Here is a 16,356-nt window from a genome sequence, read left to right as displayed (position 1 = left end):
AGAATACTCCCTTCTTGCCTGGTGGTTTACATGAAGAAAGTGGTTTACAGAGCCATTTGGAAGAGTTACTTCCAATCTATGAAGTAAAACACGGTAGTGTCTCAAGGGAATTAAGCTCATATGATGACTTACTCTTGTCTTTGGTGACTCTTAATTTTTCTCCTTTTTTATCTCCTACGTTTCCTTCTTCCATAGGCTTCACTTCTCTTGTCCTTTCTCAGCCTGCCTGCCAAAACATAAGCAATAAAAATTATTAGTATGGGAGATTATGAGATTTCATGAAGGTAATGACCTAGAGGGCTGATGGATCAGTGTTAGTCACGTTTCCAAGAGACAGCTTCAGACTACTTGTAGGCTAAGGAAGGCAGTATTACATCAGTTGACATTTAGTTCTTTTTTTTTTTTCCTAATTATTTTTGCAGAGACCAGAAGCTTGTATTCTTTTTAATAGCAACTACTTCAAGCTAGCAAAGCTCAGTTATTCCACAGTGATCACATCATCACATCGCAAGGTTGGATATTTGGTGCCAGTTTACGAGGTTTGCAGCTCATGCTTACCATTCAAAAGGGAGACAGCAGTCTGGGCTGCATGAAGTAGGGGATTTGGGCCTGCAAAGGACCAGTTGGATCTCCAAAGTAAATTCAGAAACCTGTGCCTTTCACATGCTGTGAACACTTACAGAAGCTTGTCCCAATCAGTGGAGATGCTCTGTACTTTCCTAAGATCTCCTTTAAATCAGAACCCTGTGCATCGATGTTTTTACTACCATTTTCATTATTTCTTAGTACACCTTGCACTCTGCACATGACCATGCAGATCAAGCATCCCCCACCAAGGTAAACAGCAAATACACGCAAATTAATTTCTCCAAACAGGCAGATCTTGAATTGCAGTGCAGTGTCATATAACCCAGGAATGTGTCAGGAATATAACCAGGTCTCTGTACCTCAGGTTCTTCTGTGATACATAGCAGTATTTCCAGCAAAAGGCCAAAAACTGATCAGGAGAGTTCAAATCATTTATTTAAAATGAAAAATACAAACCAGAAAAAATCCTCACTCCCCACTAAAACCATAAACAAACAAAAACCCACCAAAAAAGAACAACTGATTTGGAAGATATTTTTCCATATTCACAACACAGAAAATACTGCATGTACCTGCTGCTCCACTGATCTCCTCAGCTCTAGCTGAACCCCTGCCACCTCTGAGAGCTAGCAGAGCTCAGGGACACGCACCCTGCCACCCTCACTGAGGAGCAGCAGGGGAGCTACAGGCATAGGGGAGCTTAGGCTCAAGGGTCAAAGCGACTTTGGGTTCAAAGAAGTGAGACTTTCACTGAGCTACCAAAAGGTTCCTCTTTAGCAGCGGCAGCATGGGCCAGTCCTGGGACAAGAAGCCCAAGACACATCTTCATCAAGAGATATCTGAGATAGGATCTAATGATTTTTCACTGTTTTGAAGCCCTTGTTAATCTTCAGTTAGTCTTACTTCAACTAACAGATTGAGTAGTTGTGTAAATAATCACCTTGCTCATCTAGCTCTGAGAAAAGACAACAAAGACTTGCCTGGAGATTAAGGGACCTCTGCGTGGCAATAGTGGAGTGACCCTGTGGCACCTGCTGCAGGCAGAAGGCTTTTTATCCTCATCTCATTAAATTGTTTATCTCTGACCCAAACCACCAGTTTGTCTTTCTTCTTCCCCTGGCCACTTCCCTGGCCTGAGGAAGCCAGGCTTTGCTCCAGTTTTCTAACAGGAGAAGTAAGGGCTGAATACTCAGAGATTGTTTATGACTTACGGTAATAGTTAGGGACTTGTGTGTCTTGTCCCAGTCCTTGGTGATTGGGTCAGAAAAGTATGTGGCCAGGGTTGACTGGGGAGCCTTACTTGGACAATTCCTTTGGGTCAGAAAAGACACAGGGCCTTGGAGCACCACGGCTGTTTATTTGTATTAGCGCTCCTGAAAGGAGCGCATCGCACACTGCGACTGCAGTGTGCTGGGTGCTGTACATCCCAGCCCATACAACATGGCTTTGCTAAAACAAAGGATGTAGATGGTGCAAGGAGACCCCTCCTGGGTAGCACAACCAGCCACAGTGAGCAGAGCAACAAGCCAGTGCTCTCATGATCAGCAGGGTGCTAGAGGGTGTATGGGGGCTGTCAGGGGACCTCTCCTAAAAGGAGATGGAAGTGCAGGACTGCGACAAGTGGACATAGAGAGCGCTGGTGCCTGGAGCAGCTTCAAGTCAAGATTAAGTGACACTAGGGAGGAAGGAGGGAGCCCATGGAGCCCTCATATGCATGCATGTGCACAAAATCAGACTGCTTATATACAATGAGAAAGAAAGATAATTCTGCTGGAGAGATTCAGTGGAGGAAATGGGGTCTAACAACTTAGGAGAGACAGAAACAGCCCAAGCTGATGGTTGAAGGAGGAAATCTTCCCCATTCAAGTCACTATCCTGTGTAACACATGACAAATGCCATTGTGGGCTTACCTCTCCCTGTAGTCTGAGCTTGGCGGATGGGTGCAAGGTCCATGACTGATGTTCTCATTAGCACTGTTCTACTATAGAAGGTACCTGTTGATTTCCTCTGGAATTCTCCCCCAGGCCATGTTTGAGCTGGTTACTTCCGAAGCCTCCTATTACAAGAGCCTGAATCTTTTGGTGTCTCACTTCATGGAGAATGAACGTCTGAAAAAAATCTTACACCCTTCTGAAGCACACATCCTCTTCTCCAATGTCCTGGATGTCATGGCTGTCAGTGAGCGGTAAGAACTGCTGCTGGGTTTTAGTCCAGCTGAATGGCATTGCTTTAACTAACCTCATTTGTAGAGGGATGGAGGAGCTGAGCAGGGGCAGTCTGTTACTCATTGTCTTTTCAAAGAGCCTGCGGATACATGTCTTGCTTTGAACCTCAAGGCCTTCTTCTGGGAATTCCCTGCAACAGACATGTCACAATTAATATGAGCACCGGGTTTCTCACCTAGCTTCCTTTTGGACCTCGAGCAGCGGGTGGAGGAGAACATTGTCATCTCGGATGTGTGCGATATTGTCTATCAGCATACAGTTAACCACTTCTCTGTGTACATCACCTACGTCTCCAACCAGACCTACCAGGAGAGAGCTTACAAGCAGCTTCTGTGAGTGCCGGTGCTTGATGCTAAATTATTGTGCAAAATTGCATGAGATTTCACTGTAATTTTGATATTTGTGAGAAAGGATTAGGTGGTACAGAAAAAGATTTCCCACGTCACTGATTTTTCACTGCACCTATAAAAAGAAAACACAATTAAAAGGGTTTATAGCCAGGGTGGGGTGATACAGTGTGCAGGTATCATACCAAGTAAATTCAGAGCCAGCGTTTTCCAGCTGTGGGAAATATTCATGATGTACACAGGGGCACACGCTTGTGAAATAGATGTATTTTTAAACTGCAAGTACAGGCAAGAGATTGAAAGCCCAAGAATATAATACAGATCTCTGATGAAAAGAACACCCAGTGTTTTTCCCAGGCTGCTCAGCAAGGCATTTGAGTTTCCCAAAGCTCTGATTTCTTTTGTGTTTCAGAGCAAAATTTTCTTTAAAAAAAAAAAAAAAGCTGTAAAAAAAAAAGGCATTTTCTTCACGTTCTAGTGTCACACGCACAGACACTACCTAGGCCTGAGGATAAAATGCAAAATATTTTTGCATTATTTTTCAAGCTTAGCAAGTCTTTTGATCCCATAGGAACTGTCTTTCCCCAGCTCAAAACAAAGAGTGCCCTCCAAGCTTGTCTTCAAGCAGGAGAATTGTTTTTTCTTTAGTTACAATGTCCTAGATTCTTTCAGGACAGCCCATTGCGCATACTGCACTGTATTTCCTGCCTGCAGCAGAAGCTAGTTCAGGGGAGTGTAACAAACCCTAATCCTATCCTTTCTCTGCTCCCCAGCTTTTGAGGAACAAAAACCCCCAACACTTCAAGGGGCCTCTGTTGTGCTTTCCCAACTGTTGACTCCAAAGGAAGGGTACCACTGGGTTTCCTTCAGTCAGAGGCAAGCAATATAGCAGCAGAATATGAACAGTTTGCCTAGACTCATTAGCTAAACACTCAGAAGTGAAGCAGCAATAGGCTAGATTAGATGAGCTTGAAAAGGACCTGTTGGAGATAGAGGTATTCCTAGATATGAATTTAGAAGGCAGCATTCTTTCTGTCTGCAGGAGAACAAAAAGCAAACTGAAAAGAATAGACTTGTTCCACAGGCTCCTAGCTGGCACAGCAATTCTACAGCACTTGGTTGAACTCAAAGTCTGAGGTGTGGTCACAGCTCACCCCATTTGGCAGTTCCTCAGGTACACTCAGGTTCATTCTGCTATGGCTCTGGAGAGCCACACCATCACATAAGTACCTGCTGCAGCAGGGGGAACCATGTACAGTGGCTTCTCCTAGATGCTGCAAGTCACACACAGTAAAGACAGGTTTTGCACAGTTAGCAATCTCTTCACATCCGCGCTGTTTCTGCTAGCCAGGACTCCAGCAGTGTAAGTCTTCCTCAGGTCCCTGCAGTTGCCAGGAAGCATTGACTTTGACTATGGCAGCTGGGACTTTTAGCTGCTCTGTACAGCTGTGTCCATGGCTCAGCAATACCCTCATCTGCTCCAAACCATCAGGGTACGGCCCATGCCCTTCTCAGGCCAGGTAATGATGTCCTTCCTCCAGCTAAGCAGCAGCCAGGAGTAGCAGTAGCCAAGCCTGAACTGTTTAGTGGCTTGTCTTGTTCTTATGGCTGAGCAAATTTCACCTTGTCACAGAGTTCCAACTGTGTAAAAATGTATAATTATGCCTCTGACTCATCTACTTGGACACACACCCCATTCACACGCACCTACGCACACAGTGCATGCTGCTGAGCTAGATGTGCTAACACATGTGAACACTACCATGGCTTCTACATTAAAAGTCTATTTTTTTCCCTCCCCCAACACTATAAATAACTCTGGATTTAAACTAAAGTACACCTAGAAGCATTGAGTCCCCTCTTCTCTCCCACTGGAGAGGCCAGGCAGATGCTGAGTATGGGACTAACCTGCTTTTGGGTCACCAGCCACATACCAGAGGCTCAGGCAGAGGAGCACTCAAAGCCCTCACACCTTTGTTCTCTCTCCTTTCAGGCAGGACAAGCCAGCTTTCCGAGAAGTGATCTCACAGCTGGAGCTGGATCCTAAGTGCAAAGGCCTGTCCTTTTCTTCCTTCCTTATTCTGCCGTTTCAAAGGATCACTCGGCTCAAACTGCTGGTGCAGGTAGAGATTTGTGCTCTTCTCTCTCTTCTGAGGGTCTTCTGGATCACTCCATTTTTCTTTTCAGCAGTTGTAAATGAGGCTTAGATACAGCCACAATCAAACTTAGAGATGGGTGAAGCCTTTCCACAGAATTAGACATTATAAACCACTATGGAAAAGATTTATTCACTCAGAGACCATCCCCAAGCTAGTGTTGAATTTGCCACATAGCTTTTACTGAGCAAGAGTTGTCTGTTAGTGCCAGCTCCATCTATTTTTCTTTTCTTTTTTATATATATAAAATAGGATTCTGCCTGCTGTATTTCTTTTAGATATAAGGTCAGATGGGACCAGGTTTTAATGAGAAAGAGGAACAAAGAGGTGAGAGTCACTGTACTCTGTCACCTACCCTGTAATGAGGCTGATGGCCAGAAATAACTCAGAGGCTAGTTTGACAGTTTCTGTGCTGTCAAATTGGGATCAGAATTAACACAGCTTTTCCTCCCCTGCAGAATATTTTGAAGAAAGTAGAAGAGAAGTCTGACAGGGAAAACACTGCCCTGGATGCACATAAAGAGCTGGAAACAGTAAGTCTGAATGAGCTAAACTGAAGGCCATTAAGATGAAACCATCATGTTCATTCCTCCCACCTTCCCCTCCATAAAAAAAGACATATAAACCACATTAGCTCCTGAAGCTGTCTCTTTAAATCCTATCACTGTGTTTCAGGAGTAATATTTTTTTCCTGAAGCCTTTCTTGTTCTCAAAGATAGACTAATCCAGCAGCACTCAGATGTCAGTGACAAGGAGTCCTTTGCTAACAACAGATGTGTATGTTTCTGCTGTAGGAAAGGGCAGAGAGAATGTTTTCCCTTGGAGAATTCAAGATTACAAATTGTTTTTTGCAGATAGTTGAAGGTGATGGATCTCACTAAGGGATGTAATTAGCCGCATCAGGCAACAGAGCACAACTGTGTCAGGCTTCCTCCAATGCAGCATGCTTCTTCCTCTGACCTAGAATAACAATTTCTTAATGAAGTACTCAAGCCTGCTTTTAGCCCTCTTCCCTGAAGCTGGTAGGTAGCTGTTCGGTTGGGCTAGTTACTGCTGCACACGAAACAGGAAAGCATTGGGATGTTTTCCATCTGACACGGTCAAACAGGGCAATCCCACCTCCAAGCTACATAACTCAATGGTCTCTGCGTGTAGATGGCAGCCACATGGAACAGTGTTTGAACCCTTCTTCATCAGAAGCTTGGGACATCTCAAGTCCTGCAGTTCAGTAGAAGTATTTGAAGTTAAAAACTGTGCTAGAATATCAACCTGAGGATACAGTCATAGCTTCTGACTGAAAAACAGGCTCCTGGATTTCCCTGGATTAGTGTAGGAAGCGTACACTTTGGAGATCGCTAGGGAGAAAGACAGAGACCTTTACAATGAACAGTATTCTGCATTAAGTTAGTGTTTGCAGAATCCCTCTTGCATCTGGTAGCAATGGTTTTTATCCATTGGTCAGAAGCCTGAGGAAAGCTGTTCCTGAAACATGCAGGTAACTACAACTGCTGATGGAAAAATGCTCTTTCTAGATTCAGCTGCTGCTGACTCACCTGATCAGTTTCTTAACTGCCTTTGCATGGTTACTTATCTGTAAGTGTTGGAAGTTTAGATGCCTAAAGTCCAGCTAAGTACAGGCATTACAGCAGAGGTCATCTGGTGCTTATTTTCCCTGTATGTATCCCTATTCAAGAGGGAAGAGCTGATCACAGTTTAAATTGCTGATATTCTGGTGGGTTTTGAGTAGCAGAAACAGAGCACAAAGTGGAACTTGTTCTCCAATGTGATTTTTCTACCTAGCCAGTTCTCAAGAGAATTGCTCCTTATGAAACAGGCAGTGGCATCTAGGTTAAGGTCCCTGCAATAGGGTAGTGCTCGCACGTTGGTTGTGGGTTTTCAGTTAAAATTTGTGCTTAGAACACAGCTGGGCTCTGTATGATGAATGTCTCTTTTGCTGGGACATTTCATAGCCTTGGCACCTGGTGCTGCTTGGCAGAACCACAGCATTTGCATCTTTGAAATTAAGATCTTTGGCTTCATTTTCTTCTTGAAGAAGATACTGTGTGTGTTCAAGTGTTGGGAACAAGGAAGATGAGATACATGGCATGTCAGGATCTGGAAAAGGTGATATACCCTGTGCTGGGCAACACGGACTATTGCTTAATACTTTCTGTTTCAGTAACCGAATGCAGCCATCTAACATGTCCTCTGATAGCCAGCCAGCTATAACACCATCTGCGTATTTGGCGAGGGGTTTTCTTTATTGTTGTTTTTGTTTGTTTTCCACTCCTTTTTTCATGCAAATACAGTGCTGACAGAAGAGTTTGGCTGGGTCAGTTCCTGTTACAGCAGGGCACTTACCCTGTCACAGTCAGGCCTTTCTGTGCTGTCCATCGTTGCTTACCAGTGAAGGCAAATCTTTGTACACTCTTTATCCCAGGTGGTGAAAGCATGTAATGAAGGTGTCAGAAAGATGAGCCGAACAGAGCAGATGATCAGCATCCAGAAGAAACTGGAATTCAAGATCAAGGTATAAACACCCTTTGCAGAGAAGCAAACCAATACCCTCCAACTGTTGTGTGGACATACATGGCAGTAGTAGCCTAGTTGCCCTTATTTCAGTGTGTGTTCAGTGGTAGCCTGGTCCACACTGTCCCAACTCCAAAGCCTTTGAAGGGAATGCTGCTGCATCCATCTGTGTGATCTCAGTGCACACATGCTGCAGAGGTCAGGGGCAGCACTGAGGCCAATGTGTTGTGCCCCTATGCAGATTTGACATGCTGTCATCAAACCATCCGAGCACAGTGGGTGCCCCCTGCTCCAGCACTCCGTTCTGGCTCTTCCCTCTCACCTCCCTTCAAAATGCAGGTCAACTCTGAGCTATTATTTCACATTACAAATTACATTGAAGGAAGATGAAAGCTTACAAAGCAAAACACTTTAAAGCTGGAAAACACCAAAATAAAGACTGCCCTGCCATTTTAATTCATCCATGCATTTATGCACTATGTACAGTCTCTAATTACCTGCTGATGATTCATTTTGGCTCCACTCAGGGAATGACCGAGTCCATATTTAGGGGTGTCTGACCATGTCTCATTCATGCCATGAAACTCCAGTGCTGAGTATAGAGTTGCCAATTCTCTTCTCGAGCACTATGGAGATGCTTTGCAGATCCATCTGCTTCACAAACTTTAAGGAGCATATTTAGCTTCCCAGCAACCTTTTCATGTACCTGAACAACCGAAGCAAAACCAACAAAACAGAATAAAGCAAGACCATTTGTTTGGAAAGCTGCACTGGGTGAACAAGAATTTGTTTTTCCACTCAGGGCTAGACCACAGTCCACAAGACAGCTCTAGACTGGGATAGTTACAAGGCTGCCCTCATCTCCTGTAAAGCTGAGGCTGTAATGACAGGCTTGAGCTGGTTCATCCCTGGAGTAGCTCTGCCTTAGGAACCCTTCTCCACTGGTGAAAGGAGTGCAAGAATGCAGAAAGTCAGACTGTGCCACCGTGCACATAAGAGCACAAGGACGGAGTGAAGATGGAAACAGCAGCAGTTACATAGATAATTCCCAGTATTTCAGTCATTTGACTGCAAGTGTAGTGTTCTTCTAATGTAAGATGTGCTGGACTTCTTATTTTTAGCACAGTGTGTGCCAAAACTCTAGCGGAAGTGCTGTTGCAGCTGCATGGACAGTATCTCCTCCTAGCTGGAACAGACCCAGCGAGTAAGGACCCGATTAACCTAGGGGGTTTTGTAGCCGAAAGGCAATACGCATGTATTGCCAGTATGTACAATAGATGTCTGTAAAAGCTCAGTCCATGTGATGACACAGGGGATGTCCCAGAGACAGATCAGCATGTGCAGGTCCTGGTGTTTAAATCCAGCACTTGGCACTCCAGCATTGCTGTCCTTTCGTGTTTGTTCACTTTCAGGCTCCTGCCATGCCCCTGAGTTTTGTTACGCTCTCAGCTAGGCTGCGGTGTGAATGACAGAGCGCACTGCCCTCTCTGTGCAGCTCTGCTCCACCTTCTGCAGTGCAAGCTGTGGTGATGGGAGCTCACCACCCTTCCTTTTGCATCTCTTGCTTTTCAGCATGTTGACCACATAAACCCACTGGGTTTTGCTGTTCTCCTGATCTTTGCCATCCTTTCCTCACTTCCAGTCTGTGCCCATCATCTCTCACTCCCGCTGGCTGCTGAAGCAGGGGGAACTGCAGCAAATGAATGGTCCAAAGACATCACGAACACTTCGCACCAAGAAACTCTTCAGAGAAATCTACTTGTTCCTTTTCAATGACCTGCTGGTAATCTGCCGGCAAATTCCTGGGTGAGTACACAATTTGGGAAGTACACAGGGCACTTCCTTATTCCTGTTTGCCCATGGGTTTATCTAAGCTGTGATGCTGTGTCCCTGTCCTGTTCCCCAAGTACAGGGAGGCATCCTGGCCTGACCTGTACATCTCCCTCCAGCAGTTTCCTTGGTTTTGAGTACAGTTGACTCCTCATGGGTCAGCTCTCTCCAACCAAAAACTGATGGCAAAACCACCTTGGATTCCAGGTTTCCCAGCAGGATAAGCGAACAGGTATCCACCAGTTTCTGCCGCAACAAGTCACAGCTGGTGGGCTGGCCCAGGAGGCCCGTCTTCCTGTCAAGAAGTGATTTTTGACTCATCACTGTCTCAAGAACAGCTCAGATTTAGTCAGTTAAACGTCTAAGAAAGCAGTCTAGAGAACATGAGCAGCAGGGAGGGGTATACATTTAAGCCTGAAGCTAACAGTTCTATTTGACAGGCTGTAACCTGCCCCAGGAGGAGGAAAACATCATTGTACTCAGGACTAGGTCTTGTTTCACTCTGGTGAAACAGAGCCGCACAGATGGCTCCAGAGAACAGCGTGTTCTTTGTTGCACTGACCAGACTCACCGGTAGGGAGCATCTTGCCAGTCCAATGTTTCTAATAAACATGTCGCCGCAGTGTCTGATGCCTGGAAATATTTTGCTTCTGTGGCAGCCTGTATCCAGAGAACACAGAGGCATTTCACAAAGAGGAATGAAGTAAGCCTCACAGTCCCCTTTGAGGGAGCACTGTCTGCATTTTGTACATAGGGAGCTCAGAGCAAGCATTTGGCCATAGGAGATGCCTAAGGCAGAACAAGAAGAGGGTTTCTTGCTTTGCAGAGGGTTTTCATAGCTGCACACGTCTTCCCGCACCAGGACATCATTTTGCTCTTGCCATGAAGTGGTTCCTGGTCCGTGTCCTCAGTGCAGTTCTGGGTGGCTGAAGCCAAAGTCCCCTGAGATAACTGCAGTTTTTCCTCATCTCCTCTCTATCCTCTCCCAGGGACAAGTACCAAGTGTTTGACTCTGCTCCTCGGGGACTCCTTCGGGTAGAGGAGTTAGAAGACCAGGGGCAGAGTTTGGCCAACGTCTTCATCTTGAGGCTGCTGGAGAACGCAGATGACCGGGAGGCGAGCTACATGCTGAAGGCATCATCCCAGTGAGTACAACAGTCACCCACTCACCAGAGCTCAGGAATGCCCTCTCTTTACACCCACGCATGGGCAGCACCCTGTGGCACAGGGAGCAGCTCTCCACACTTACCAGGGTCAGGCAGGCAGAGATCCCACTGCTGGCCCTACAAACCTCTCTGTCCAACATGGCTCCCCTAAGGCTACCTTTGACCTCTCCCGCTGACAGGCACTAGTCAACCAGGCATGTTTCCCTCCTGTACAATGTATTTGTAGCAACCAGCGTGGAGGATGGATGGGTACTTTGCATTGTGGGACAGAGGTCAGAAACCGGCCCTGGCACAGGAGCTCAATGGATTTATAGACCACTTCATATTCACAAAGTAAAAGCAAGCATACATCCGTATGCTGTACACTCCAAAGATCAAGGCCGTACTCAGTCAGCACTATGAAGTGGGTCCTGCTTGTAAGGCAAAGGTGGGAGAAACGGCTGCTTCCTCAGCACCTTCCACAGCCGATGCTGATCTTGCAGCCCTTCTGCTGCGCGGGGCCTCCTTGTCTCCTTGGATACAGTATTTCTTGGCTCACTGATTTTACACTTCAGGTTCCAACAAGCTCAGACTGGGCAAATGATTCAGCTGCACCAACACAAGCCTTACCTTTGACTCAAGCCTTAGCAGCCCTGCATTTTCCAGGCACAGCATCTATGCCATTATAGGTGCACATGTACTACCAGCTAAACAGCTACTAGAGATGATGTGCACTAAAAACTTGGTGTTACTTTGCTATCAGTTGTTCAACATCCATATTGCTTAATGAATGCCAGGCCCAGCCAGGACCACATCCTGCTACAGCCCAGGGCTGCACCCTGACACCCCAGCACAGTGTAGCACCAGCATCAGGAAGACAACCCCCTAGTACAGTGAGTGAGCAACTGCACCTTCTCCCCAGGCATGTGACTGCAGCTTTGCTATACTGAAAATAGAGATGTCAGTCATGTTATGGAGGGCAAGCGCACATGTGACGTCTGTGAGACTTCGCTGTGCAGGGAACGATAAACCAGGCCAGGGTTTGCCCCAGCCCAGGGGAGGCAATGGCACTTCTGTGCTTCTGCATCCTGTCCCATCTTCTTGATGGCCGCAGTGAGTATGTGACCCAGCACATATGGTGACCTGCATGGAGGCAGCTTGCAGCTGATGTCCTGGGTGGGCTGTACAGTGCATTTGGACACAGCTAGTCACAAGGGCAGGACTGGAGCACAGGCTGAGAGGAACCAGAGGCTGCAGGCAGGATCCAAATAGCCCTGCAAGGAACTGTGTGCAAGGCCAGCCTGCAGATAGCGCCACAAGCACAGCAAGACACTTGGTTTGATCTCTAGGTGCCAATCCCTCAGGGCACAGCACCCTCATCCTGCACGTCTCCATGGCATGAGGGGCTGCACTTGACCTGCAGGTGTCCTCTCTGGTCCTTGGCATTGCCCTTCAGCCCTGAAGCACGAGGTATTCCCAACCCTGCAGATCAGCCTGCCAGTGCTTGTCCTTCACATCTCCCTTATAGGCCTCTCTCCTCCCAGAAGACACTTTTGTGGCTTTAGATGTGTGTCAAGTTCAGGCTTTAGAACTCGCATCAGAGAAGGTACAAAGCTCTGGCTCCCGCAGGGCTGGGAGCATTGCTGGTTCTCCAAGCAGGAGCTGCAGCCTGTGGAGATGAGCTGCCTGTTTCCAAGCAGGACTGAGGGAGCTCCAGGCATGGGGCTTCTCCAGCACTGTGGATCTTCCCCCCCCTCCTGCTGCAGGCCCGGGTTTTGCATAGCAGCATGCTGAATATGCTCACATGGGTCTGTGTCTCATCTGCTGCCAGCTGAGCGGTACCCTTGGTGTGCTGCAGCATTTGCAAGTGAATTCATCAGTTCTGTCCTTTAAATGTTCCCACACAGCAGCTCCAAGCATAAATGAACCTCTAACTGCTTCTCTGCAGGAAGAGCTGCTCCTATTGACCAAGCCCTGGTTAGAGCCCAGAGGATGCCAGGCCTCCCCACCCTGCTGCTGGCTCTCTGAAGCCAGGCTGCTCCCCAAAGTGGGATCTTCCTGTTCTGGGGACAGCCAGCAGAGCCCAGGGCACGGGATGTGTGACATCCCAACCACTGCGTGTAGAAGAGTGGGCCTCAGCGTTGCCTGGGAGTCAAGGACCCTAGGGTGGGGAAGGCAGGAACTGGCCATGAAAGAAACAATTTAGGAGCCCAGGGCTGGCTGGGCAGGAGAGCTGGGTCCCTATGACTGTCCCATACTCACAGATTTGGTTTGTCATCCCTATGCAGGAGTGAGATGAAGCGCTGGATGATCTCACTGGCCCCGAACCGCAGAACCAAGTTTGTTTCATTTACATCCAGACTTGTTGGTAAGAGACACAGCATGGGAGCCACATGCTCTTCACCCCTACACCAGGGCACCTTATTCTGCCTTCATCTCAATCCAACCCCAGGCTTGGGGCCTCTGCTGAAGCTGGACTGTCCCTGGCACCCCTTGTGTTCCCACCGCCCACAGCCACTTGTCTGTGGGCCTGGCCCTGACCTTGCACCCCTCCAACCCAGGCTGGGCTGCACCAGCGCTCTCCCTCCCACCCAAGCTACTCAAGGGTGGCACTGAAGTGATGATGCGCACCCAGCTCCTTTCCCCTCAGAGGTGCTTCCCTGGTCCCTGTGACTGGGGCACCCCTTGTCTTCCACGGGGTTTCTTACCACATCAGAGGGACCATTCGCAGAGTTCATGGTCCTACAGCAGAATCCATCCCATTCCATCCCTCACTCTTGCCCTGTTCCTGGCAGACTGCCCACAGATCCAGTGTGTCCACCCGTACGTGGCCCAGCAGCCAGATGAGCTGTCCTTGGAACTGGCTGATGTCCTCAACATCCTGGACAAGACAGATGATGGTATGAGGGACAGGATGGGGGCGTCTGCGGGAGGGTGGGCTTTGCCCTTGGCAGACAGGAGGGGCCAGGCAGGGAGAGACCCATCATTGGCATCACAGCTGAGGAAGCTCAGAGCAGGAGGGGGGAGCTACTGCCTCCTTCTGACACTCAGCAAATCCAGGTAGTGCTGGCACAGTCACCCTGGCACTGGCTGTCAGACATGGCAGGGCTGACACAGATGTAACCCAGACCTGTTCTTACCTTGATGATGCTTCACAGCCACCTGGTCCTGGTCCCTGGGGCACACTTGTAGCTGGTGGACTCAAGTCACACTGGATGTGTGCTGGGTACCACTCCTGCAGCACGAGGGGCAGCCAGGAGCACACAGTAGCAGCAGTGCCTGCTTTGTGCTGGCATCCCTTGAGCTAGCTGTCCACACAGTGCTGCTCAGGCAAGCGGGCTTCCTTGACCAAATTGACAAACTGGGGTCACTCCAGCACAGGCCTCCGAGCAGCTTCCAGAAAGCACTGCCAGCTGTATAGGCTCTTCCCAGCACCACTGTCCCAGCATAGGAACAAGGACCACTCATTTATACCTGTCTCTGTCTCTGCTCAGGCTGGATATTTGGAGAGCGTCTTCACGACCAGGAGAGGGGCTGGTTCCCCAGTTCTATGGGGGAGGAGATCCTGAACCCCAAAATCCGAGCCCAGAACTTGAAGGAGTGTTTCCGGGTGCACAAGTCGGATGACAGCCAGCGGAGAAAACTGGGCAGCAGGAACCGCCAATGACCACTGGCATCCCTGAACATCTGCAGCACCTCTGGGAGAGGGGCAAAGGACAGAAGCACAACTGGAAGGATATGGTGATGGTGTGGTGGGCCATGGTGCAGGACCTGTTGTGCCAGAGCAGGCACATGCACCCATGAACAGAGAGACTGCACGTCCTGGGCTCCCTGCAGCACTGATGCTTCCCTAGAGATCTATGTTCTGAACTGGCTTGGATAACCCTTTCCCAGGCATTCTGTACAGCTGCAGAGAGCACAAGCCAAGCTGACACAGCCCAAAGGTGCCGGGTGGCTGATCCCCATTCCCTGCACACATGCTAGCTGGGGCTGGCTCGGGCTGCCTGGGAAAGGCACATGGCCACAAGCATAAAAAAGCATTAATGTTGCCCAGTTTGAGCACTTGCAGCTCATCACGACTTATAGTTTGGGTCGCTCCTAAAACACCATCTTACAGGGATAAAGCTGAAGCAGAAGAGCTGTCTCACCACCTCTATACAGCCCATCAGCACCGGGCTGGGGCAAGCCCCAGTAACTCCAGCAGTCCTGCTTGTGGAGCCACTTGGGCCAATTCCCATGGGCAGACCCCCAATCTGCTTCAGTTAGATGCTCCACATCCAGCCCTGCTCCACCAGCAGCACAACCTCACCAGCCCTGACCCACACCTCTGCCTGCCAAATGGCCTCAGAGCACATCAAGGCCCTGCCCATGGCTCAGCCCCTCCACAGGGTCCTGGCACCACATCCTTTCCTGGTTGATCCGGCACTTGTGGTCTCTGTGGTCACTGCTACTTCTCTGCTGCAGAGGCACAGGGCAGGGTAGCCGTGCCAGCGCTTCCCCGCACACCACCATGGGAGCACCAGCAGCAGGCGAGTGACCTTACCCCAGGAGCTGCTGTCCCACACGCTGTGGGAGGCCCAGCGATTGCTGCCTGCATGCTTGTAACCCACGGCGCGCCGCTGCCTGCACAGGCAGAGCACACCATCTCCCTGTACAGCCACACCTCCATGTATATACATCAACCCCGTCGCGAGGCTGCGCAGAGCCAGGCAGCACTCCTTCCTTGCATGAAGCCCAGGGCATTGCACTGAGACCAACCAGGGGACAGACTCACGGCAGCCACCTGTTGTCCAACAGCCTCGCTATGAACAGTCCCACACGTGGCCACAGCAGCGGGCCCCTTGGCTACAGGCTGGTCCTGAGCTGCGGCCAGCATGCATCAGGGAAATGGATTGTTCGGCATCTTTCTGTACCACTGCAAAGGAGTCTTGCAGGTGCCATGACCTGCAGTGCCCCACGCTCCTGCAGCGCCACGGCTGTGCTCCAGAAGGGGACGGAGAAGAGCTGCCTGCCAACAGAGCCATGCACAGAGCAGAGCCATGGGGATGGCAGCTTGGAAAAGCAGCAGGGACCAGGGAGTTGGTTCTGGCTGGGGCTGGTCTTTGGGCCACCCAGGACCAGGTTACACATGGGGTGTGCAGCCAGAGCCAGGTGAGGGAGGGCTGGGGCTATCACCATGGTCCTGGGATGGGCAGCTCTGCACTGGGCGAGTGGCTGCAGCCCTGCTGGGACCATAGCAGCAAAGGGAGAATGAAGGCATCCCTCCTCGTGCCCAGGTCAGTGGCACCAGGTCAGCAGTGACAGCAGGGCTGTGCTTGCCTATAGCACCCCAGGGAGAGGGCCACAGGCCCCCTGCTGACGCCCAGCCCAGAGGTGGGGACCAGGAAGGGGCCGCAGAATCTAACCTGGTGCACTGGGCTTATTTAATGGGGACCCCCCAAATTAGACATGCCCCCCCCCCCCCCCCCACACACACATATTCCCCTCTAACAGCACCCTACAGTCAGCTTTTGAGTACAACCAAGGGTCCAGACC

General features: G+C 49.3%; 1 protein-coding gene and 1 long non-coding RNA gene across 5 annotated transcripts in view; one reads left to right on the top strand and one right to left on the bottom strand.

The window, feature by feature from the left end:
* NGEF (neuronal guanine nucleotide exchange factor) overlaps window positions 1-14,914 on the top strand; it is a 49,166-nt gene extending 34,252 nt beyond the window's left edge. For all 4 annotated transcript variants that reach the window (XM_061465315.1, XM_061465316.1, XM_061465317.1 and 1 more), the window contains 10 exons: window positions 2,614-2,774; window positions 2,994-3,146; window positions 5,155-5,284; window positions 5,776-5,850; window positions 7,758-7,847; window positions 9,489-9,652; window positions 10,666-10,821; window positions 13,110-13,189; window positions 13,617-13,721; window positions 14,316-14,914. In XM_061465315.1, coding sequence (XP_061321299.1) covers window positions 2,614-2,774; window positions 2,994-3,146; window positions 5,155-5,284; window positions 5,776-5,850; window positions 7,758-7,847; window positions 9,489-9,652; window positions 10,666-10,821; window positions 13,110-13,189; window positions 13,617-13,721; window positions 14,316-14,488 — 1,287 coding nt within the window. In that variant the 3' untranslated portion in view covers window positions 14,489-14,914. The remainder of the gene's footprint in view (window positions 1-2,613; window positions 2,775-2,993; window positions 3,147-5,154; window positions 5,285-5,775; window positions 5,851-7,757; window positions 7,848-9,488; window positions 9,653-10,665; window positions 10,822-13,109; window positions 13,190-13,616; window positions 13,722-14,315) is intronic.
* On the bottom strand, window positions 98-2,618 carry LOC133275378 (uncharacterized). The gene is made up of 2 exons (XR_009745487.1): window positions 2,500-2,618; window positions 98-997 (listed from the first exon to the last, which is right to left on the bottom strand). It is a non-coding gene; the product is annotated as an uncharacterized LOC133275378 (long non-coding RNA).
* Window positions 14,915-16,356: the final 1,442 nt, after the last annotated feature.

Source organism: Pezoporus flaviventris, unplaced genomic scaffold, assembly GCF_033815535.1.
Source record: "Pezoporus flaviventris isolate CSIRO_AGI_PZ_B2104156 unplaced genomic scaffold, CSIRO_AGI_Pfla_v1 ptg000040l, whole genome shotgun sequence".
Taxonomy (NCBI): Eukaryota; Metazoa; Chordata; class Aves; order Psittaciformes; family Psittacidae; genus Pezoporus; species Pezoporus flaviventris.
Note: the sequence above shows the minus strand (reverse complement) of the source record. Positions and strands in the feature narration are given on the sequence as shown.